We start from the raw sequence: 25,588 nt of genomic DNA, 5'->3' as shown, positions 1-25,588 counted from the left end.
GGGCCGGCGGGAGAGGGCGTGGTGCGGGGCGCGCGAGCCGGGGTCTCGTGCGCGCCTCGCAGTTCATGCGGCGTGCTGTGACGATTGGGGCGGCTGTTTGGCGTATGGCACTGGCGATTTGGAGAGCGCCTGATATCGCCGCTGCTTAGGAACACAAATGTAAGTGGTAACAGCACCGACCTCGGTGCCGGTGTAGCGGTGTGCGTCGCTCTAATCCTTGATATAAGCGACGGCTCGGCGGTTCGTTGGGGGTCTTTCTACGTACAGATCGCGGTCTGCGACGGTCACGGGTCACTCCAGCTCGTGATCCTCTGCCGCATTCGTGCATCTGTGTCGTGTATGTAGTGTTGCGATACGCAGTCGCAGTGGGAGCGGTCATCGGGGCGGTCAAGGTCTTTGGACAAAAGGTTATATTGTCTGTTGCGCTTTCCCACGATTATACGCCCTGGCTAATAGCAGTACGGTACAAAACGGAGGGGAGCTACATGGTGACTGCGTCGCCTGACGTGTTTTCTCGCCGCTTGCAGTTGGGGGAAATCGTTCGCACCCACTTACCAGACAACCGTATTCAGTGCCGGGTGGACAGACTTCGAGGATCAAAATGTGCGCGCTCCACTGCCCTGCGGTCTAAAACGTACCACTTAAGTCCACACGGCCGCTCCCGTTGGGGAAGCGGGCACCCCTCTCCCACCTGCCGCCCCCCCCCCCCACGTCGCGCCGTCGCGGGTGGAGGGGGGGGGGGGGGGGGGGTAAAACCGCACCGTGACGCTTACGGCGCGGCGGGCCGGGGGCGTTGGCCCCTACCTGTGTGACGGGACGCGTGACACCGGCGCCGTCTCGCGCTACACTGGCTGACGGCCGACCCGACGGTGATCCATTGGGCCACGCCGCGGGCGGCAGAAGCGGAGGATGGTCCGCCGTGGAGGAGCCGCCTCAAGCCTCCGGGCATCGCTGGCCCGGTCCCAGTACAGCGGCGCTGAATCAGCCCCGCCGTTACTGCGGCGGGCGGATCCAAGTTGACGGCTGTTTGAACCCATGCCCTGCGGTTGCCGCCGCAGTTTGCTCACAGCTGTACGCGACCACACCCTGGGCTTGAGCGGCGTGTTCACTCTCAGAGCGGGTGGCGGTCTGGTTTCTCAGCTCCTCACCCCGTTCAGCTGGGCGTGCACGCCCACTTTCCCGCCACTGTGCCGGCCCACGTCGCTTGCGGCGCCGGCACTTTCGCCCGCGCTTCTTCCCGCGAGGTCGCCCCCCCCCCTCCCGTCATTGGGCCCTGCCTGTCAGGCGTGCCCCCCCCCCCCCCGCCATCTTCCCCGGGTCTCGGGTGACCCCTGGCGACCTCTGCAGGGGGCGGGGAAGGCAGGTGGTGGGGCCGAACGCCGTGCCGTCGGCCGGTGTTCGGTCGGGGCTCGGCCCCGCTGAACCAACGATGTGCTGTTTGGGTTGGCAATGGGCGCTCGGTGGTGGGTGTGATTGCAGCGAGGTTCTTGTCGATAGTGATGCCGCCGCTGCAGCAGGTCTTGCCGGCCGCCTCCATCGTGGTCTCCCTCACAAACACAACACACACTATTTGTTGACATGTAATAAATGGGGTTTATTAATGCGGCTGAGTGGTCGGCTCATTCTCGCCGTTGTTCACGTTGACTTGTGTTCCAAGACTGACGTCAGGTGACTAACGTGGCAACATGCCCTGGTTCAGAATGTGTGCCTGGATGGGCCCACGGTCACGCAGTGTCTTATCACGGGACGAAGGCAACAGTAATCGCACACACGCCCGGCCGTGGGGCGCCGCGAGCGCCGCGCCCCTCTTATTTGTGACGGGCGGGCCGGCGGTTCCCGTGTCCGCTAAAACTCCGGCGGTTTTTGCCGTCGTTTCGGCGATCCGTGGGCGGAGCAGATGCACTGCGACAGGCCAGGGCTGCAATGCTGCTTCAACACGGTAATGTTCGGGTTCCGGCGAGCCGTTGGTGCAACAGGTGTACGGGGACAGGCTAGGGTTGATCGATCCGTTGGTGCAACAGGTGTACCTTGGCAGACGAGGGTTGTAATGGTGCTTCGACACCGGAATGGTGCGGACTAACTGTAACGTGGTGATACACTTAGAAAGTGTCGGGACATTTACCGGGTTACAGGTTGTTTTGATAAAGATGGTAAGCAGGATATAATTAAGACCCTACCAGAGAAAGATTGAACGGGATGAGAAAGACGTTCCTGGATGCAGGTGGTACATGATAAAAGTCGTGCGTAATAAAGGTACTTCATGATGCCGTTTTTCATGATAAAGGGCAGAAGCGCAGTTTGGCGGAAGGATTGTGGCGGGGGAGGGGGGGGGGGGGGGGGAGGGGACGGGGCTGAACGTTGGGAAATACCTCGACCTACCACCGACATACGCCAACAAACGGGTTTCTCTTGGGATTTGGCCACCCTTCTCAAAGTTGGGCTAAAGCAGTTTGTGCGGGTCTTGCGGATAATGGCTATGTGGACGCATTAGTATTTCAGTTAGGACTTGAAACTTAACTGTTGTCGCAGGCGGCACTGGTGGGAATGCACCAATAGCGAAGCTTCGGACGTGGTCATTAGGCACCGCATTGTTGACTTCTCAATGCGGATAGAGACCGTACTGGCCGGGTAATACCCACAAAGTCCGCCCATTAATGGTCCGTAATCCAAGATCGATGGCTTCTCGTGCGCAGTTTCACAGAATCGGTGCGGAACAAGGCCCTCGCATTTGGCTACGGGGTACACAATTAAATGGTGGGAAGGGTACGATCATTGGCAATCTGATGTGCATCAGCAAGAAGTGCCGCCGCCACCGCCACCGTTTTTAGGACTCGCGCCTTTCATGGCTCGGTACGTTTCTTGCCTCCATTCCGCCATCCCTCTCCCTTTTTTTTGGCGGGGGACTTTATTTCAGCATGTAATTGCACTTGTAACTGATGGTCTTTACCCAGTAGAACTTCCTTGCGAACGTTGCGCATGATCTTTCGCTCACCGTCCGGTGCGATATATATATATATATATATATATATATATATATATATATATATAGCGATATAGCCATGCATGTACGTACATTTATTCATACATAGCGATGTAATTTGTATATTGCAATATCCCTGTCTTTGACGATCTTTCTCCCAACTATCTAACCCACTCAACCTGTTGCGTTCAATCGCTTGTATACGATATCATTTGATTTTTCGCAGTTTGATATTTACAAGCGGGTGGCAAATAGAGTGATACGGTAAACATGGAAGAGATGCGGTAAATTACTACGTGTTGCGTCTGTGGCTCCAAAATGAATTTTGAGTGCCGGCAATCCCGGTAACGAGGTCGGTCAGTTCCGGACGGGCGTGGCGTCTCGCAGACGTGACGTCTCTTGCTCTGGCACGTGATGAGATCCTGCATGCTGGCTCCTGGTCAAACCAACAGTCCGCCCACGATTTCATTCTGGCATTTCGGATGTGACCCGCGCCGCCCAGAAAGCCGTCTCGTTCGGATTCAAACATCCGCTGTCCGATGCAAACAGACGGAGTTTCCGGTAGTGTCGCTGTTGACAGGCTGGGATGTGGTCGGGGACGTGTCAATGGATGCTGCTCCCATCCACTTCGGATGTCGTGTCTGGCATCATTCCTTATAACGATTGGGCGTCGTTCTCTGTCGATCGAGGATGTTGCTTCCAGTCTTCTGCGTGCCACGCGATAAATACACGTCGACGCCATCTTCAAGCGCAGGACTGCGTCCAGTCCAGTTTAGTCTGTTCAGTTGGATTCAGCCTGCGTCGATCGCGATCGGTTGAGCATCACACGTGATCATGTAAGGTTGGTTTAGTCTTGCTTGGTTCAAATGCGGATCGCTGGCTTCACCGGTCTGGTGCGGTTCAGCATCACAGCAGTTGTCATTTGATTTGAGTTTTGTTCGGCTCAGTTCAGTTCCGTTCGCGGTAGGGAACACGCCCGTCTGCATTGGGCGCTTCCAGCGGTCACTGGGACAAATGACCAGTGCACTGCCCCGTCCCCGCGTCTGTTGGAGAGCTCAACTGAACCAGACGCCAGCCGGGACAGCCCCTGGCCGCCCGAACACATGGCGACAGGCCGGCCACTTCGGGGCGGGACTGAACCAGACACCAGCCGGGACAGCCCCTGGCCCGAACACATGGCGACAGGCCAGTCACCTCGGGGCGGAACTGAACCAGACACCAGCCGGGACAGCCCTGGCCCGAACACATGGCGACAGGCCGGCCACTTCGGGGCGGGACTGAACCAGACACCAGCCGGGACAGCCCCTGGCCCGAACACATGGCGACAGGCCGGCCACTTCGGGGCGGAACTGAACCAGACACCAGCCGGGACAGCCCCTGGCCCGAACACATGGCGACAGGCCGGCCACCTCGGGGCGGGACTAAACCAGACGCCAGCAGGCAGGGGCCGAGAGAGGAGAAAGCAGTCATCTCGCAGGAAAAAAAGAAAAATTAGTAGATAATTACTGACATTCTAGTGCTCTTACACATTATCTTTAGCAAGAAGGCCGCACTCTCATTGCAAGACAGTTTTTCAATGCAGAACCATCTGGTTGTATCGCTGACTGCGAAATGGAGCTGCGCACAAGTAGCGAATCATTTCCCGCGAGTGATAATATGCTGCGATCGATTTCGTGGTGTTTGCATCTGATGCATAGTGCAGACGTTTGACGTTCGCGTTGAATGCAAACACACCAGCTCCCTTCAGATCTCTCCGTCTGGAGCGAGAGAGCGAGGGTCTGCGCAGTAATGGCTCCGCAGCGACGCGTCCCCGTGTCCCCTCTGCGCCACTGACCCGCGCCTCTTGTTTCCAGAGGTCCGGCCTCACCTGACCGCCATGGCGGACGCGGTGTACCCGGGCAGTCTGTTCTTTTCCGGACTGGCGGCGTGGGCCGGCATGCCAGTGGATCAGGTAGGTGCGGTGTCCCGGCCGCCGCGGACCCCACGGTTCACTCCGAGACGGGACGGTGTCCCGGCCGCCGCAGGCCCCCGGCTCACTCTGCGACGGGACGGTGTCCCGGCCACCCGCAGGCCCCCGACCACTCTGCGACGGGACGGTGTCCCGGCCCGCCGCAGGCCCCGGGCCCAACTCTGCGACGGGGCGGTGTCCCTGCCGCCGCAGGCCCCGCCCACTCTGCGACGGGACGGCGACACACAGCCGTGATGCTTCGCGTCTTCTTGGGGGGGGGGGGGAGGGGGGGGGGGGAGGATCGACCGCCGGGGGGATGGTGTTCCTGCCCTGGGGGGGGGGGGGGGGACCGGTTTACAAGTGGTGGAGAGCTGTCATGTGTCATGTCATTGGGGCTTTACGACGCACTCAGCTGCTGAGGCTATATGGCGTCGCCTGCCTCTCACCCTGGCAGAAGGGGTGGGCACCGCGGGGAATCGAACCCCGTACCTCTCGTTTCCCAGACGCGCAGTGGTTAACGCAGACGCCTTAATCATTACACTACCGGTACTCCACAAGTGGTGGAGAGCAACTGTGTGACCAGTTATAAGAAAGCTTCGGATGAACATGTCAAATCTGAAGTAAGCGTCTCCAAGACGTGATGAATTGTCAAAAGATAGTCGGCAATTTGGGGACTAATCTGCAATATTGAATAGGCGTGAGTCTCGACTCATGGAGCCTAAATCTCAAATAACTGCAAATCTTAATAAAGTTCGCGTTTGGAACCGATGTGGGTTTCGAGATTGTCTTAATCCCGAATGCGTCTGAGCCACGAATAAGCCCCGATTAATTAAAAATAAGTCTGAGCCCTGGTTGAACATTCATCTCAAATAAGTTGTAGTGCTGGATGAGTCCGAGCGTCAATCTGGTGCCCAAATACTCCCCCGAGCCGCGACTAGGTCCAAGTTTCCAAAAAACTCGGCGGTGGCGGTCTCATTTTTTCAGAGCTATGCATGTTGAGTTAGTAGTGAGCTTGAATACGGATGCTTTTGGTAAAGCCTGGGCCTCGAATAAGCTACAGTCTCGCAAGTCGGGAGTCTGGGGTCCACTTCTTCAGTAGTTCTTAGTCCTGGTACACCTTGGTCCCTTAGCCCCAAGTACGCAACAGGAACTCTAACACCAGTTCTGAATAAAGTAAAGTCTTGAATGCTGACGGTTCGGAATATGCCTGAGCGCAGAATAAGTGAGGGTCTTGGGGAGCATGATGTTTCTGTGTTCGCAAGTTTAGTTTGTTTAGTCCCATCTAACCACGTTTTTTTAGATGAGTAAAAACAATGCTGTTGGACAGTCAATGATAACAGGAGTCACGACACGTGTAATGTGCCTGAGATCCCTCTGATTACGCAAGGAACATCTGCAGTATATCTAAATCTGTGACAGCGCGTGTTGTATTTAAAACGCAGTGCTCCAGCCCAAGTGTACAGCTTGATTTATCACTCAAAATTCTGCTCTGGTAGACGTGGTGTGGGACCACAAGTCAGTGAATGGGAAAGACAATAGGTTGTGAAGTAATTACCTTGATATAAGAAGTGTTTGATGAAAGGTTACGACCCAAACAATGCCATTTTTACAGGCCACTGTCTTAGGCAAAGCCCCAGTTTGGTAAAAGTGGAGGGCGTCTCCACATATTTTCCGCAGGCGGTGGTTTGACGAACGCTGACCACGCCACGAGTCGGATGTGGTGGTCCCCAAAACATTCAGTGACTACGAAACATGCGCCGTACGAAAAGATCATTATATACGTTGATAACGTCCCATCTCTTGATGTCGACTTACCACTGAACATCCTTGAGCTCAAAAGAAGTGTAGGAAAAATTGGTGGTAGGAAGTGACTGGTAGCAAGTGACTGACAAACGAGTGTGAAAACCCTGACAAACGAGTCCGAAAACCCTGATAAACGAGTCTGAAAACCCCTCCAGCAGTCTGACAACCCTGAAAAACGAGTCTGAAAACCCCTCAAGAAATGAATTGTCCTAATTTGATCCTGCCGGCTAAAATCCGACCGTTGAAATCAAATCAAGCCGAAATGCAATGAAATGAAGCCCTCACAGATCGTCAAGATTCTGGGTGTCACCATCAATTCGTCCTTCCATGGGAAGGGCACATCTCCATCATCGTACGTCGCTGCTACGACATCACTGGACTCACTAGGATACGACATCGTCTTCTTAAAGAAACTAAACTCCTGATCCGGGCACTTGTATTTCCCATGTGCGATACTGTTTGTCGGTTGGGGGAGCTGTAACGTGACTCAGATGCGACGAGTTCAAATGGTTTTGAACGTTGACGCCCGAATCACATGAAATACCACGAACCGTGGCCGAGTGACACTCGCGCCGCGCGAAATAAGGTGGCGCAAAATTGACGACCTTATGCGTGTACGCGATATTGCAGTCACGCGTAATATCTTCCTTTGGTTAATTTTAAAATATAACAAGTTAAAAATAGACATTTTATGCATTTTTTTTATTTATTCTTTTTATATATGTTATTATATATATATTTTTTATTTTATTTTTTATTTTATTATATTATTATTATATATATATATATATATATATATATATATATATATATATTATTATTCTTATTATATATATTTTTTATTTATTATTATATTATATAAATTACATCATTTAGACATTTATGCATTATGCAAAGTTGTATTTATATGTATAAGATATGTAAAATATACATAGTGTTTAATATATATATATATATATATATATATATATATATATATATATATATATATATATATATATGTAATAAAAACTTATTCGTGATATCTTTTCGTAATATCTTTACAGCTATCCAGGCGCTGGAGATGCTGTGGGAGTGCATACTGTGTGTGCAGTCCGCCGCTCCGACGTGTCCACTCGTGCCAGTCGAGCAGTGGCCGTCGAGCTGCTGCAGCTGCCGCGTGTCAGGACTGAGTTTTAGCACCGGTCGTACATGGTTCGCGCATCTAGTGGATGGAGCTCACTGCCAGCTGACATGCGTCAGCGGTCGCGAACAACGCAGCCTTTAGGACACTCGTTGGCCTCGGTCCTGTTCGTCAGACGGGACTTTGAGCGACGTTATGTGCCATACAGCGTTATGACACGGGGCGACACCAAGCATACACACGTTACAATGAAAAGTCAGCAGCCGACATCTAGCATAAATGCCTCCTCCAGCGTCCGCGCACGATACTGCATGCGGCCCGTGGCGTGTGGCCCACGCTTGTCACTGGAACACCGCTCCGTCTCACTCACCACGTGTGTCGCTCGTGCGGCCCGTGGCGTGTAGTCCAGCTTGTCACTGGAACACCGATCCTTCTCACTCACCACGTATTGTTGCGTGAGTCGCTCGTGCGGCCCGTGGCGTGTGGCCCAGCTTGTCACTGGAACGCCACACCGTCTCATTCAGCACGTGTTGTTGCGCGAGTCGCTCGTGCGGCCCCGTGGCGTGTGGCCCACGCTTGTTACTGGAACACCGCCCCGTCTCACTCACCACGTGTTGTTGCGCGAGTCCCTCATGTGGCCCGTGGCGTGTGGCCCACGCTTGTCGCTGGAACACCACACCGTCTCACTCACCACGTGTTGTTGCGCGAGTCGCTCGTGCGGCCCCGCGGCGTGTGGCCCACGCTTGTCGCTGGAACACCACACCGTCTCACTCACCACGTGTTGTTGCGCGAGTCGCTCATGTGGCCCGTGGCGTGTGGCCCACGCTTGTCGTTGGAACACCACACCGTCTCACTCACCACGTGTTGTTGCGCGAGTCGCTCATACGACCGCCAGCTCGGCGCCGGATCAGTTATGGTTGGCTGGCTCCGCAAGCCGAGCGATCGCCACCAGCTCGGAGTGCTGCCTCCTCCTTACGACGCGCCTCAGCGGCCGCCTGGAGTCGGTAATCGGAGACCGCGGTGACGCGCGCGGTGATCCCCTCGACTCCGGAGCTGGGCAGAGGACCAGGGCGGAGCTGCGTCGCCAGTCCTTACGACGCGCCTCAGTGGCCGCCTGGAGTCCGTAATCGAACGTCGTGGTGACCCATTCGTCTCCGGAGCTGGGCAGGGGGCCAGGACACTAGTCCCTGGACAGGCCCGCTCTCGTCTGCCACCTGCCGTCGCTGGGAGGACTTCCCTCGACGCGCCGCTGGGCTGGACCAAACCGCGCGGACTTTTCACTTCGTTATCACCGACATCCTCACAAGCGCATGTGTTTTTCGCGATGGTTCGGCTCTAGCCCCCGAAGTCGTAAACTGTTAGGAATACGTCGATCTCGTCCGTTGGATTGCCAGGCCCAGATCCGCGGGCCAACCAATTTCCAAGCAATGGGCTCGTGAGATTGGTGCGGAAACCCTACGCCGGTGGGTCTCTGTCCGCTAAATTCCCTTGTGAGGTGGGCCTCTCAACGCACTGATCGAACCCATTGGTATGGGTCCCCGAGGTGTTCGGTTCCATTAGTCATGCTTGAGCGCCGTGTTCATGATGGCAGTACATCACTCTTCTGTTTGTTATCGTCTGGTTCATTCCACAACGCACAAGGCATTTCATGGTTGATTTAAGAGAAGTGGAAGATCCTTGTGACATTCTGGATGCTATTGTGTGAAACAACCTGCTTGATACTGTAGTGCTTGGTATAACAAATGATGTCTCGGCCCATCTGCATCGTTCTGGACACGTGCTTAGTAAGACATCGTTGCAAATCACGCGTTATCCCCGCGTTGCGCCCCTTTTCTGTGTACCCTGAAGTGGTGTGCAACGCTTGTATCGTCACGCTCGCTTTGAGGGGCCACGAAATATCCCCGCTGCAGCATCCAGCATTGATGACGCCGCAATCATCCACAACGTTCTTATGTCGCCAATATCGCATGCTTGGCCATGATCGAGTGCAGACCCATGGGGCCCGTCCCGTTGCTGAGCAGCGGTTGGAGATGATTCGGTGCCGGTGGTCGCGACGGCATGCTGCGGCAAGATAGACACGTCCTGTGTGTCAGCTCCGAGGCGGGCGAGCCTCCCGCCGTCCGGATCTCGTGACCCCCGGTCATCACCGCGTGCGCCCGGGAGCGGCTGGCCGCACGTCCGCGTGGGCAGCCGGTGTCAGTGAGAGGTGCACTGCGCGCGACATACCAGGCACGTGGTGACAAATCATTGCTGGACTCTGTCATGCTTGTTAGCAGCCTTCCGACGAAGATGGCCGCATGCATTGTCCGAATAACTCTGTCGTAGGAGCACCGCATGTGTCGGTATGTCGACACATGCGGTGTCCGAATACGTCTGTCATAGGAGCACCGCATTTGTCGGTATGTCGACACATGCGGTGTCCGGTCATAGGAGCACCGCATGTGTCGGTATGTCGACACATGCGGTGTCCTACTGAGTCTGTCACAGGAGCACCGCATTTGTCGGTATGTCGACACGTGCGGTGTCCGAATACGTCTGTCATAGGAGCACCGCATTTGTGGGTATGTCGACACGTGCGGTGTCCTACTGAGTCTGTCATAGGAGCACCGCATTTGTCGGTATGGCGACACATGCGGTGTCCTACTGAGTCTGTCATAGGAGCACCGCATTTGTCGGTATGTCGACACATGCGGTGTCCTGTCATAGGAGCACCGCATTTGTAGGTATGTCGACACGTGCGGTGTCCTACCGAGTCTGTCGTAGGAGCACCTCATTTGTCGGTATGTCGACACATGCGGTGTCCTACTGAGTCTGTCATAGGAGCACCGCATTTGTCGGTATGTCGACACGTGCGGCGCTCGGCATGGGGAGTGCAATGATACGTGCTGCCCTTGGCTCAATCACTCCACAGATCCGCTGGTATTTCTGATGAATAGCGACGTTCATACTTCGGCGCTGTTCTTTCAACATTCGTGAGCACATAACGACCGTTTAAATCCAGGCTCGGAGATCGCCGTTCAGTGAAGAATGTCCGTCTGTTTACGTCGTCTTCCACAGCTGGCTTTGTGCTTTGTGCACTTTGAGGCTGTTTTATCAGCGCCAATTGGCTAACAGAACGTTGCGGTGCATTGTTCGGCGGTGCAGCTGCAGCGTTTCCCGGGATGTGTGTTTGGAGGCAACATATGTTGCTGCGTCTCATGCGGTGCACATTCACAGGTGTCCTCGTTAAATCTGCGATGGCTGCGGCGATGGGATGCAACACAGCTGTGTCTGCATGAAAGACACAGCCAGGCAGCAGACACGGGTGAATCTCGGCATACTGTGCCATCCGCGGCCACGACTCAGCTCTGAAATTTGGCGAACAGAAAATGTGATTCACGTACTTACTAGTTTTTGCTTTGACAGGCACAAAATTTATGTAAGCGCAGCCTCTTGTACCCGGAGGGAGCAGGGCAGTGCTGTTTCCTGTCATTTTTAATTTTTGCACCATCCACCAAACATTGCGATGAATTCCCGCGCCAGGGAAAATGCACCAGATGAGAGACACGAACACATTGTTTGTTTTCTTCGGTGACTGATTTCGTGCTCGTTGCAACCGCTCCGGTCTCCGGTCGGCTCAGCGGCCTGCACTGCAGCACTAGCCCTCAGGCAGTCAGTGTTGACAGATGTGACAGACGCGGCGCCGAAATAGCGCACGAGTCGATACGGCTCAGCAAATGCCAGAGGCAGACGACAAACAGGTCCATACCGGCGGGCCGGGCGCAGCGGCCGCCCGGATCTACGCCCCCGCGCCCGCTTCCTGCCAGGGGGTCAGTGCTGGGCTTCCTCGCCGTGGCGCTAGGCGCCCGCTCGGCCGTGCAGGACTGAGTGAAGCGCTCGTCGGTTGTTGTGGAACGCAGCAGTGAACGGCTGCGTACGGCACACTAAAAAAAACGTGACGAGGTTTACCCGTTCGGGGCACAAGCTACCCACTGCAGCCCTATTGCTCGCGTCTCGGATCGAAAATGCGTCTCACCACGCTCCGCTGACGGAGTGTTGTTGCTTGGTGAGTGCTGTGTTTGCCCTGGGTGAATAATGTGCTCGTCCTTGGTGCCCGCACAACAACGTGAGGTGAAGATGGAACGGGCTCGAGCGGACAGGGGAGAACGGTGTGGACTTGACGGACCGCTTCCACCAGTTAACACCTCTGGGGCGCTGGTGTCCATTCCCGAGTTTGCGGGAGTCAGCTGCGAGTCTGTCAACGTGGCCTGATCTGACGCCGGCTGATGCCCATGTCCTGATCTGATCTGATCTGTCGTGGCCTGATCTGACGCTAGCCGATGCCCATGGAAAGCTCATGTCCTGATCTCATCTGATCTGATGTGATCTGATTTGTCGTGGCCTGATCTGACGCCGGCCGATTACCCATGGAAGGTTCATGTCTTGTTTAGGTTTCCGTATGATTTCCGATTAATCTCTGCTGGTCCCTGCACCCATCGTGCATAATAGGATGACCCAATTACGCCCCCCCCCCTCACCTCACATCATCAGCGGCGGTTTAACAGTGGCGATTCTTTTTTTCCGTAGGCTTGGGCATGGCTGACCTTCGTTTTTGCCGACGGTTACCGTCGGATTATTGGGCTGGCGACTTAGATAACCGCGTGCAGACAGTCGTTTCTCACGTGCCCATCGCCAGGGACGGAGTTGCCATCCTGTTCTCTACGGCCTCAGGTAAAACACCTGAGTTGGTTGGTTACTCTGTGGTGTGTGCAAAACGACATAATCAACTTTGAATCAAGATGGTGTCGCATCTTGGTGCTATTTTGATGACGCAGGTGGCTGACGCTTATTTGTAGCACTGTCCCATGAAAAACTATTACTTCTTATGCATATTATATATATATTATATATATATATATTATATATTATATTATATATATATGCGTACACATAACAGACCCGGTTGGCTCGATGATCGCACTCAACCATGCGTGGCGCGGCTGTCGTGGCCAGCTCTAAATGACACCAGATTGCGGTGTCTGTTTATGGCCGTCTCTCACATTACGTGCCGTGGCCTAAGCTCTGATCCGATAACGCTGGTGCCGCCCGCAAGCTGAGCCCATCCACCCACACCCTGTGCACCATTGCGGTTAGTGGAATAAGGCTGTTGAAACTGGAACTGTTGAGACTGGAACTGTTGCATATCGCATTCGGCAAAGGTGCTAACCTTGGCTGATCCTCGGGACTGTTCGGGACGGGATAAAGCTGTTCTGGCCTGGCAACTGCCATCTGACCCCCACGGGACGTCGCTGGGAATGGCTCGGCGGGGTCGCTGAGCGCTCGTGAGGCCCAGCCACGAGCCGGCGCCAGCTTACGTCCACACGGGCCAGCGGGTGGGTGTGGCGCTGTTGCATCGCTGGGACGAGAGGGATGAGAGGCGGCGCGGTCGTCGGCACCACGCACACTCGAGAGCCGCCGGGGGTAAGCCACGCGGGCGCCGACGGGAAGCCGCCAGGGAAGGCTGGGCCTCTGTCGAAGCCAGACCGGCGACGGAGCAGCCCAGGAGGTCGCCGCTATCTGAACCAGGCAGGGTAACAAGGGGCCGATAGGATAACACGGGAGCCTTTCTCTGAACCGGACAGGATATCGCGGGAGCTGGTCTCTGAACCGGACAGGATACCACGGGAGCCGCTCTCTGAACCGGACAGGATACCACGGGAGCCGCTCTCTGAACCGGACAGGGCAGCGTGGGAGCCGCTCTCTTAACCGGGCCGGACAGCAGGGGAGCCGCCCTCTAAACAGGACAGGATAACACGGGGCCGCTCACTGAATCAGACAGGGCAGCGCGGGAGCCGCTCTGAACCGCACGTGACTTGGTAGCCGCCTGTTCTGTGGAAGCTCTCCCAGAGACGGGAGATACCGGTGTAAACAATTACTATTGGCAGTAAGCACGCTTCTGAGCAGTCACCAAGTGCTGATTCTACATTTCTGAGCATCGGCGGGATTCTTGAAATAGAAGGATCAGTGGGCCGTTGCTGGCCACGGTCGGCGGATGACTCGGGCGACCTGCTGACGTAAATGTCCATTCCAGCGATGCCAGTGATGCCGGGCTGTCTCCCAACGCATCCCGTGATAAATGTCCCTCTGCGAGTTTCACCGTCTCCTCGCATCTTGCTCAGGTCGTCGTCACTTTGTTTATGGAACCAGGTCACCGTGCTTTCCCCTTTGAATGTCTCGTGTCTTGCCTCTCTTCCAGGTGCGTGTCACGCGCTGTGTCGTGCCGCCCCTGTCCGCGTCTCCCTGGGATGCTGTCTCGCATCCGGTCTAAACATCCCCCTGTGTCTCACCGTCCCCCTGTGTCTCACCGTCTCCTGTGTCTCACCGTCCCCGTGTCTCACCGTCCCCGTGTCTCACCGTCCCCCGTGTCTCATTGTCCTCCATGTCTCATTGTCTCTCTGCGTCTCACCATCCCTCCGTATCTGAGCGTCCCTCAGTGTCTTACTGTCTCTATGTGTCTCACCGCTCCCGTGTCTCGCCGTTCCCATGTCTCACTGTACCTCATGTCTCACCGTACCCCATGTCTCACGGTACCCCGTTTCTCACCGTCGCCCGTGTCTCACCGCTCTCCCGTGTCTCACTGTACTTCGTGTCTCACTGCCCCCCTTGTCTCACCGTCCTCCAGTGTCTCACTGTCTCCATAGGTTTCACCGCCCCCGTGTCTCACCACCCGCTCCCCGCGTCTCACCTCCCCTCCGTGTCTCACCGTCCCCTTGCCTCCCGCAGGTGAACTTCCTACTGGGCCAGCTGGCCGGCCTGCTGGCCGCCTGCCTGTTCCGTCTGAGGCTGCCGCCCGGCCGAGTGGGCGCCACGGCGCGCCACCTGGCGGCTGCCGGCATCGGGCTGGCTGTGCTGCTCCTCTGCTACGGCCGGTACGGAACGCTGCGGTGACCTTGGAGCGGCGCGTTCCCGCCGGCGCGCCGCTAGTGGAGCCTCCCACGGGCGGGTCCGGCGCGGCGCTGCTGCTCGCCCGGGCTTGTTTATGGTGCTGTTGCCGGGTACTGAGGCGTTTTTGCGGTGATTTCAAAGACCCGTGGGTTGTCTGAGCTACCTCCCCCCCTCCCCCGCTTGACTGGGTGATCACATGGACGATAGGAATGCTTGATATTCGGAGCGTGTGTGCGTGACCTGGATTCGATGCAACTTCTGCATACCTGGTGTTTGGAGGGTTGTCCTTAACGTGCTAAATGCCAGTGTTTGGTTAGGTGTTTTAGGGGTGGGCCGACTACAGGTGTCATTTTGTGTCCGTTATGCGTGAAGTCGTGTCGCCATGGAACACGCCACAGTATGTCAGAAGTATTTACTATTCGACGGCCAATGGCGCGATGGGAAAATCACTTTGTTTCTGACCTGCCTCTAAAATGTAGCGCTTAGTAGCAGTCTCCACCGCTACCGTCACCCCTCCCCCTCCCCCACCTGTTGTTGTCACCGCGGCGGTCAGAAGGGGGCGCGGCCCGGCCGACTCCGCCGCCTCACCGCGCCGTCCTCTCCTGCTGCAGGGACACCAAGCACGTGATCGCGCAGGCGGCGCTCAACTACGGCGTCATCCGCCTGGCCCCGGCCCACTCCGTCCACAGGTGAGGCGTCCACGCCGTCCACCGGCGGGCCGTCCACCCGGTCGCGGCGTCCACCGAGCCCACTGTCCGCCGCGGCGTCCCCACCCGCCGCAGCGGCCCGGACGGCGGCTGGGCCGCCGTCTGGTCCACATCTCCCTCAGTTCTGCCTGCCTTTGACATCGCCACGCCGGCGCCCTGCGTGGTTGACCTGCCGCCCCTCCCCCGCGCGCGCCGAGCCGCGTGCTGACCGGCTCCGCACGTGCTCGCGGTCTCGGCCGGATCCGCTGCCCGCCCCCCCCCCCCCCGCTCCAGCTGTCCGCTGAATAGCTCGTGTGACCTTGGTCGGGCTGGTGCTGGAGTGCCGAGCGTGGCTTGCGCTGGTCAGCCCCGGGCGCGGCGGCGGGCGCTGGCGCGCGCACCCGGGCCGGACGACCGACTGCTGGTCGACCCGCGCCCCGGCCGCACCCGGCTGCACTGAGGCCCGGTGCGCGAGGCGGATGTCAGCGATTGCGGTGTTTACCTGGGTTTCTGGGTGCCCCGGGGAGATTAGGTCGGCAAACATCGTCCCCGGTCGGGCGCTGTAGACTGTGGCCGTGTGTGATGGCAAGCCCGGATGTGCTGACTGCAACTACGGGCGGCGGCGCAGCGGCTGTTTGAGCTGCATAATGTGCGGTGGGGGCAGCTGTTGTGCGTTGGCTTTCCATCCAATGGGGAAGGCCGGGTGGAAATCTGCCGATCACACAGGATTCTTCGATTGTTCTCCATTGGTTGCTCACAATGGACAACTAGAAGGGGTGAAAGCTTCCGACTGAAGTGAAAGCGGTCACTTCTAATGCATTTATGGATTGAATGTTTCCCTTAGCGTAAACTGGGTGGCTTATAGTACACGGGAGCAGCGTTCATATCTTCTGATATTTGCGTTATTGGATCGGAAAACGAAAGGTGGAGAAGTGCATGGGGCAAACCACGCATATACTGACGTCCACTTCGCTAATCATGTAGCAGACCTGCCAGCCTGCGACACTGCCCTCAGACGCCGCTGTCTCCGTCGCCAGGTTGTGTTTGCTGGCGGCTATGGCGTACCTCACTGTGATCCACTACTGGCGGCTGGGCAGGCCGCAACAGTACATAGACATCTCAGGTGAGTGACGGCCGTGACCCGGGTGACCCGTCACGCGTCACAGCACGCCGGGGCGCCGCCGGGTCGTCACGCGTGACGCCCCCGGCGTCGTCGCTCCGTCACGCTGCCGTCGGACGCTGGGTCGGGTCAAAGTGACGCCACGTCGAAATCCCGGTCTTCGTCATTGGGATGACCTGTCACTGCGGGCGCCTTTGCGCTGTTGCCATCCCTGTTATTGGTCGGCACTGCTGCCACGCCGCTCGTGGCCTGTTTCCCACATCCAGTGCATGCAGCAGACGTAAACTGTCAGGAGAGGGTCCTCCGTGCAGTCATTCGTGGCGATTCCCAGCATGTTGCCAGGTTCCCAGCGTGTTGCAGCTGTAACGTCTCCGGCCCCACAGGGCCTGTGATGGTGCTGACCATGAAGACAACCCTCCTGGCGTTCAACCTACACGACGCCAGCAGGGCCGCCTCGGGCGATGTGGAGCTGAAGCCGATGCTGCGAAGCATAGCCGTCAGGTGGGCCCGGGTCCCCGCCCAGCCACCTCCTCCGGATCCCCATCCCCAGTACCCCTCACTCGGGTCCTCTCTCCCGGGTCCCCTTCCTCAGGCCCCCTTCCTCGGGTCCCGCCCAGCCACCTCTGGATCCCCATCTCAGTACCCCTCCCTCGGGTCCTCTCTCCCGGGTCCCCTTCCTCAGGCCCCCTTCCTCGGGTCCCGCCCAGCCACCTCCTCCGGATCCCCATCCCCAGTACCCCTCACTCGGGTCCTCTCTCCCGGGTCCCCTTCCTCAGGCCCCCTTCCTCGGGTCCCGCCCAGCCACCTCCTCCGGATCCCCATCCCCAGTACCCCTCCCTCGGGTCCTCTCTCCCGGGTCCCCTTCCTCAGGCCCCCTTCCTCGGGTCCCGCCCAGCCACCTCCTCCGGATCCCCATCCCCAGGTCCCCTTCCTCGGGTCCTCTCTCCCGGGTCCCCTTCCTCAGGCCCCCGTCCCCGGGTCCCCGTCTTCAGGTCCCCGCCCAGTCCCTCCGGTCCCCGCTCAGCCCCCTCCCGGCTCCTCAGCCCTCCGGGTCCCTGTCCCCAGGTCCCCGTCCGGTCCGCCCGGATCCCCGCAGTGGCATGCCGGACCCAGGACCCCACGCCGCAGCCACCTCGCGTGACCTCTGCCGCCGCGGTGATGTCAGTGGGGCGAGAAGGCCCAGATCCGGCCGATCTGTCGTCCTTGGATCAATGCAACGATTTCATGTGCTTTTGCGAAACGCGACCGCAGTCAGCGCTTATCATTTTGCCGCGTATGTGACGTCAGTCTTTGACAGCCGTGTTTTATATTGAGGCTATACTGTTGAGTGATCGGGTCACATAAACTATCCGCCAAAGGCACGTTGCACGCGATGTATGTACTCCCATCCTACGCAGTGTCTACCGAACGTGGTTCTTCACGAATGCACGCAGATATCCGATAGTTTCCAGATATTTCGTTAAGTGCCGAAATTTCTCACGTTTTGTCCTTCATTACATTACTATGTGTATTCCGAAGAAGTTCGTGTCTTTTGAACCACTGGTGATCAGCCCGGTACCTATAAGCTGTGTCTTCATCCCGTGCTCGAGCTGAAAGCCTAATTTCATCATCAGTGATGTTGTCCAGGGCGGCGCAATCCTTGCGGCAAAGGCCACGTGCTTGTAAGGCGATGGTTCTGACCGACCAAGACCTTGCTCGGCTCCCCTGCCCCTCGCCCTGGACGCGCCCTTGCCGTTTCGTGACGCAAACGTCAAGCGACCGATGGCGACGGCCGTGCCGGAATCAGGCGCTGCTGCTGCGCTGTATCGGGGGCGCGAACCTGATGCAGCGATAGCTCTTGTTTTCCTCGGCGTGCATGGAGCCGCCTGAGCCAGTGGACCTCCGCCAGCTATCACGCCAAACATTTCCCGGCGCCTGTCATTGTCCTCCCACCGCATGGTTCACAGAAATGAGGCTGCAAAAGGCTTTTAGAGCGGTTCTATGCACTTCATCGACCGATTACGCAGCGCTATGCCCCATCGTCTGACGGCGCCCGTGTTCGACTGATGAATTGGCCCGTTCCAGCAAAGCTCCGTCCCTGGTCGAGTTTGCGGGGTACGCGTTCAACTTCCAGACCGTACTCGTGGGACCAATGATAGACTTCTCTCACTACCGCCACTTCATCGAGGTTGGACTCTCACCGACGCCGCTCTCAGACAAGGTCAGAAGAAGTGCACTGCAGCTACCGTTGGCGTATGATAAGCGCAGCTGCGTCGCTCAAATTGAGATATGTATCGTTGGAGCGGGGTCCCGTAAACATCCGGCCCACTTTCTGACAATATGACAAGTGTTGGCTGGCATTGTGTTTCGAGCTTTGAAGCAAGAAGCTCTGAAGTTCCTGGGCGCTTAAAAGATAGTCGCATTTGCATATCCATTTGTGCCTCGTCTTTGATACGGCTCAACTCTGTCGCATTCGGTAGCGTTATGACGGTCGTCATTATCGCAGTGGAACGGTTCGTACTTGGCGCTAACGACTTGATCAAGCGATTCGGATTCGTCGAAAATAGCTGGAGGGTGCAATCAGACCGACTCGGCGGCGGAAGCCCGCCCGGGTCCGCCATGTGGGGGAGGGGGGGGGGGGCGTCGACGGGTCGATGACCTGTCAGCTTGCTCTGACGGTCGGCCCGGAACTGAGGCCGCTCCCAGAGCCGCCAGACCCGGTCGCTCTCAGAGGCCAGGGTGTCAATAGTCTGCCGACGGAACTGAGGCCGCGCTCAGAGCTTCCAGACCCGGCCGCGCTCAGAGCCGCCAGACCCGGTCGCTCTCAGAGGCCAGGGTGTCAATAGTCTGCCGACGGAACTGAGGCCGCGCTCAGAGCTTCCAGACCCGGCCGCGCTCAGAGCCGCCAGGCTCGGCCGCGCTCAGAGGCCAGGGTGTCGATGGTCTGCTGACGAAACTGAGGCCGCTCTCAGAGCTGCCAGACCCGGCCGCGTTCAGAGCCGCCAGACCCGACCGCGCTCAGAGGCTGGGGTGTCGATGGCCTGTCCACATCGCTTTCCGCGCGGCACGGCTCATAAAGCTGGCACCAATCTGCCGCTCGACATTATCCGGGGACATCGTGGCTCGTCGCGATCGTGCCGTCATTCTGGCGCCGTGATACCATTTGCGACCGTGTACAATTGTCTGGTGTCTGTTACTCCACGAAGTGGGTTGTGTAGCGTCACAGCCGTCCTACCGACCCTGGAGCGCAATTCACAGAGTCTTCTGGAAAGGCGCCGCTGGCCTTTCCTCTCGCTGGCTGTATCTGTCTGTAACAGGTAATTGGCACCGATTTTCGTCGGACTCTCAATACCCTAAATCTGCTCACGTAAGTTGGATCTCAGCGAGCCTCGACTGACTTGTTTTGGTTTTCCGCCGAGCCTCCTGTGACCCCCCACTGGATAGCTCTGCCTGGCGTGACCGGTCCTGACCTGACCCCGTCCGACCTCGGCGGTGCGCTGAGCCCGGCTCGCTTTTGCTGACCTGGCCCTGATCTTTGCCGACCGGCTGCCAGGCTAGCTCGGACGACAACGACAACCTGGTGTCGCCGTCGCCTACGCCGGCCGTCCTGCGCAAGATGGTGCTGGCCATGATCACCTCGGCCTGCGTGGTGTTCCTGGTGCCGCTGGTGCCGCACTCATTCTTCAAAGGTGTCGTCACAGAACTCGACCGCGCGCTCTACTGTATAATTTTATGCTGATGTGTTTTTTTACGGATAAGTGGGCAGCCCTTTGCTGTAGAGTTTTTAAATCAGCTAGTTGGTTATGCTTCATAGTGTCAAATGCTTCTCGCAAACTGGGATTTTAGGGCTATTATCCAGGGTTGACTTCCGTTGCGTGAAATGGCCATATCAACGCTGTGTCATGCACATTATGTACGTGCGTAATATGCAAAAATGCTGGCTGTTGATTGTGATGGCGTACCCCGATTAGTTGCACGAGGATTGCACGTGTTTCGAAGCGGGCTTCACTTGCATTAGACGGAATGTCTCACACCCAGACTGATGTGGGACGTTTTTGTGCTAGACCGTAATCCATTGTGGTTTGATATGACATCATCAGGCCTCTGTCTGGAATGCTGATTACCACTATCCGTCTTGCAGAAGAATGTCGCGCTAATTAATTCGCTCGTCACGCACGCGTGACCGCGAGCTCGCAATGTCATAGTCCGCCACAACAGCCAGCTACCATCAACGTCACCTACGGTGCACCCATGTCCGCACCCATAGCTCGAGCCAGCGTCAGCCCCCGCGCGCAGTGAGGCCGACCAGCGGCGCCGCCGCCGCCGACCGGCCGGTGACGCTCTCCCCGCCGCAGAGGAGGCCTACCACGCCTGGTCGTGGCGCCGCCAGTGGGGCTACATGTACCTGTCGGGCATGATGGCGCGCATGAAGTACTACGCCGCCTGGACCCTGGCCGAGGCCGTCTGCAACGCCTCGGGGCTCGGCTACAGCGGCCGGCGTGACGACGGAAGCCAACGCTGGGGGGCCGCCGCCAACGTCAACGTCTGGAAGGTCGAGGTACGGATGATTCGGAGCGTCTGATGTGAGTTGGTAATTATTGGGCTTTTAGGGTGCATGAACTGCGTTGGTTATTGGGGCCTCGATGTGAGTTGATAGATGCATCGAGAAAGGGATGTGGGCCCGATGGGGAAGGGTGCATACAAAAGCGGTGTGCGTTGGCTTGTGCGGGGTATGTGAGGGTGCCCAATATTTGGGGATGAATGTACAATGTGTGGAGTGTGTTCAGATTAGGCGTAGATACGTTGGAAAGCAGCCACTGGGTTGGGGCGTCCATGGGCAGACTGTCCACATTTCGGAGCTGTAAAGAACGCGTGTGAACAAGATTAATGTCGTCGTACGGAGAGCAAAACTAGACGCCTCTCCCTCTGTGCCTCCCGCATGCAGGAAGCACCTGGAAAGGCACATAAGCCTCCCACGATGCCCATGTTCATACGGCGGGCGCGTTTGTCACTGCTGGCTTCAGTCGGAGCAGAGTGGCTCGCTGCACCCGGCCCGACCCACCGCATTTATTGGCTAGGCCCGTCTGGGCACGGAAATATATTCGGTTTTGTTCTAGTAATTCGCTTCGCGATATTTTTAGCTTCTGATCAGAGTCGGCGGGATCAGTAGCCGCGGGGCTGGTAATGGGATCCGACCTCGGACCTTTATGTGCCACTGGAGGGCTTGTGGAAGCCCGATGAAAGCCTCGTGCGATGTGCACCATTTCGGAGTGAGGCGCTCTCGTTTGCAAGTCCATTGTGGGTGCGGTATTAAGTACGTGACTGCCCCCAGCGTTTCAGATATTACCAAGGGAAAATAAATTGCTGGCCCTTGACGAATGCTGTCGTCCGTATCGCTGACCGCGGGGTCTTCAGGTCACGGTCAATAGGTCACCACCATCCAGACGCGTGACTGGCGCGTTGCGAGCGAGAATCAGAAGATGCAAACGCTAGTATTCGCGGGTCGTGGAGGGGTGTGTTCGAACTGTGGTAAATGGGTCCGGGGTATTGCATCTCACGGTTTTCTCGATGTGGTGCGTGCTGGGGTGTGGTCAGAGTGTGAGTGCACACGCAACACTGAGAATGCAGAGACAATACTTTATCGAAGTGCTTCTGTGTTAAGATCAGTTCGATAGTGCGTCATGTTTTTAGTTCATTGCGTGTCGTCAGCGGGACAGTTTTTGCTGGCCGGAATGGTGCAGCCACTGCACTGATTGGCCGGTAGTATCTCATGCTGTGTTCCTGTTACGGACTGAAGGCAAGCGGGATGCGATGTTGTTGCCTTGGAGGCCTCGTGTCAGCAAGCCGCGCAGTTTTTACGCCAATGCTGCCACAGTAACACTGACTTCTCCTTGAACGGTACATCCTGTTGTCACGACGACCAGCAGGTCATTCCCTTGACGTCTTGTTTTGGACCAGGCCCAGTAAAGTCACATCCCTTGCTGCTGCTCGTCGTAACCATGCCGAGCAGTGAAAATCTGCGACGGTAGATTGGACAGTGCTGCATGGGACAGGATCGAATATGCAGCGACGCTCGGTTGCTACTTTACGACTCCTGCTTGCCTGCCTGGGTGCTGGGGCCGTTACTCATGTTCGGCGTGTTGTCCGGGTGGTCCGGGTCCCAAGCGAGCGTCCTGCGCCACAAAGGACCTGCTTGCACGTCCTTTACTTGCACCGCAAAATTGGACGCTGCCAGTAGTTAACCAACTTGTCCCTCTGCCGTGGCTTTCGTCGGCTTTTAAAACACGCCGGGGCCCCGTGCTCAATAGTTTTTCCTCATCTGATTGCTCCATTTCCGGAAATTTGCCGTTCATTGCTAGCTAATTCATCTTCTGTGTCTGTAGGTCTGTAAGTCTTTTGCTCACTTCTGGTTTGCTTCTAACGGACGCTCGCAGGAATGCGTGATATGCAATAACACCTGAACATCATGCCCGACTATTGTTGACCTCTTTTGGTCTGTGTTTACGCAGTCTTAAAGCTTCGCCAGCACCTGCTGTCTCCGTTGCCCTCGGTTTTGTCCTGATGATGTTCAGACTGCCAAGGCTTGGCAGCCACCGCCGTGTTGTAGTGCCTGTACCATACTACGTGCTACTACAGACTATGTCTATCACACCACATGCGCTAACTGATATCACACTACTCGAACACCTGTCAGCCCTGTGATCGCTCCCGGCAACCCAGCTCACCTGTCGCCGCCCCCCCCCCCCCCCCCCCCAGTTCGGCTCCAGCTTCCGGGAGGTGCTGGAGGGCTGGAACGTGGGCACGGGTCGGTGGCTGCGCCTGGTGGCCTACGAGCGAGCCAGCCGACACCGCACGGCCGCCGTCTACGCCCTGAGCGCTCTCTGGCACGGCCTCGACCCCTGCTACTACGCCACGTTTGCCGTCGGCGCCCTTTGCACACAGGCCGGACGTGAGGTGAGCGCCGGTGGCGCCACGGTCGGCGTGGTGTAGAACTAGCTCTGCCTCGCGTTTCTCCCTCAAGTTGATGTTGATTGTGTCCGTGTGGTCGAAAACCAATGCGTCAGATACGATGGCTGATGTGAGAATTGGCCAGACAGCTGTAAGGTGCCATGTTCTGTGCTGGATTGCAATTATGCGCGTGTATTTACGAGTTACGGTGCTGCTCGGCCATGGGTGGAGGCTGTCGTTCCCAGGTGCACTTGTTGTTTCGACTCGGATGTGATGATATAATTTAATGCAGATGAAGTGTCCTTAATCGCCTGCGTGGTAACGTCAGCAGTCGCCCGATCGTCGCTGGCCCGCGGTGCGTCAGCAGCGCCTCTCGCGGTAATTTCAGGGCCGGCGCTGTCTGCGGCCGCGCTTCCAGCGCTGGAGGGCCGGCCGGCTGCTGTACCACCTGGCCGGCTGGGTGGCCACGCGCGCCTGCCCTCGCCTACCTCAGATACCGTTCGTGTTGCTTGACATGCGCACCTCGCTGCGCGTCTCTGGTGAGTTGGGCTGAGGTGGGTGGGTCTTCTGCTCTGCCGTCGGTGCGGCTCGCTCAGGACGCGATGGTGGACGCGAACGTTCCGCGCTTGTACACTCGGTCGTGGCTGCTTCTCGTCGCTCAAGTGGTCTGAAAACGTGATCGATGAATGATTCGACTCGCTGTTTTCCGACTGTCGATATCAAGCCGCCCCCTCCCTCTCGCAGGGACCTGTACTTTATAGTGCACGTGGTGTGCGTGGCGATGATCCTGCTTCTGCCGCGCCTGATGCCGCCGCCCGAGAAGACGCCGATCGGTTCACCTGGCGGGCGCCTCGATGTCCGCGACCTTGTCCAACGGCCGGGCGACCCCGGGACAGCACCAAAGCGACGCTCGAAAAACGGCCGCGTAAACCGGGAGAACGGCCGCCTGGCCAGTGACGTCATGGCCGCCGGCCTGCGCCACCGGACCTCGAACGGCACGGGTCCAGGACCGATGGTGAGCGAGCTGGCGTTGGCGGGCGCCGGCGCCGGGCTCCGAGTGTCGTGAGGTCAGCACGGGGGTCGCGTGACGGGGTCCTAGTCCCGCCGGCCGGCGGAGGTCGGACGGCCCACGCCGGCAGCGCCGCCTGGTGAGCGGCCGTCGGTGGACTGGGAGCGTCCCGCTGATGACGAGCGGCGGGAGGGCTGAGCAGCTGCCGTGCCAAAGGCCGCGGGTGTGGCCTCGCGCCAGGTCCGTGTGTTGGATATGATTGTGAACACACCGTGAGGCGTGGCACCTAAATCCAGTTAAGTTCCAGCCGTAGGTGGGCCCGAGTGAAGTACTTAGTGCGCTTCGGACTTTTGCAGACAATCCAGCTCTCTGTGGGTTCCTTTTTTAAAGGAGCTGTGATCTTACGCTTCGTGCTGTGTTTGATGTGGCGGGTTCCGCATAATTTTGCATGTTTTCGTGAATGGGCTCTGCACGTCATCTTTTGCTGCTTTGTGCGCTTCTTTGTGATCAACTCGGTGCGAGCGGTAGGCACAGATGTGACGACGCGGGTCTTACTTGGCACTGGCTCACTGATTGTACTTAGCCCGCAACCGGATATCGCGTTTGATGGTTTATAACTGGAGTACGTAGAACGCACGTCGATAATGGCAAAGCTGGCTTAACTTTTCGTATGTGAAGGTTGTAATCACATTCTTTAGAAACCCATCCAACCTCGGTAGAAAACATATAAAGGAACGTTGCGGAGTAGTGCACTGTTTTGAACTTGTCATTTGGCAGTGTTGCATATGTTTAGAGACCTTTTTAGTCAGAGCTTCAAGCTTTTTATTGCAGCTCTCTGGCCTTTATTTTGTGTACTTTTGTATCACTCATCAAGACTGCTATAAACCGATCATGGACGCAATACAGCTTTGCGGTTTGACATTCGAAGCGCTGGGATTCTTCAGAGCCGCTCGTGGTGTTTTTCCCTGCGTGTATGGTGATCATGCAAAAATACTACGTCGATGTTTATTTCTACTTGGGCATTACTCACGCTAGGTGCAGATAAAGCACAGTGAGGGATCTTGCACC

General features: G+C 57.1%; 1 protein-coding gene across 1 annotated transcript; it reads left to right on the top strand.

Annotated features, from left to right (window-relative positions):
• On the top strand, positions 1-24,577 carry LOC119100456 (membrane-bound O-acyltransferase domain-containing protein 2). Its single transcript, XM_037223549.1, has 12 exons — positions 1-159; positions 4,834-4,931; positions 14,617-14,762; positions 15,390-15,467; positions 16,502-16,587; positions 16,968-17,085; positions 18,649-18,784; positions 20,117-20,252; positions 20,919-21,121; positions 23,320-23,517; positions 23,900-24,050; positions 24,408-24,577. Exons 2-12 carry the CDS (start codon positions 4,857-4,859, stop codon positions 24,575-24,577), a joined length of 1,497 nt encoding a protein of 498 aa, XP_037079444.1. The 5' UTR covers positions 1-159; positions 4,834-4,856.
• Positions 24,578-25,588: the final 1,011 nt, after the last annotated feature.

Source organism: Pollicipes pollicipes, unplaced genomic scaffold, assembly GCF_011947565.3.
Source record: "Pollicipes pollicipes isolate AB1234 unplaced genomic scaffold, Ppol_2.1 Scaffold_4881;HRSCAF=5763_pilon_pilon_pilon, whole genome shotgun sequence".
Taxonomy (NCBI): domain Eukaryota; kingdom Metazoa; phylum Arthropoda; class Thecostraca; order Pollicipedomorpha; family Pollicipedidae; genus Pollicipes; species Pollicipes pollicipes.
The sequence above is the reverse complement of the archived record's forward strand: the minus strand, read 5'-3'. Positions and strand labels throughout refer to the sequence as shown.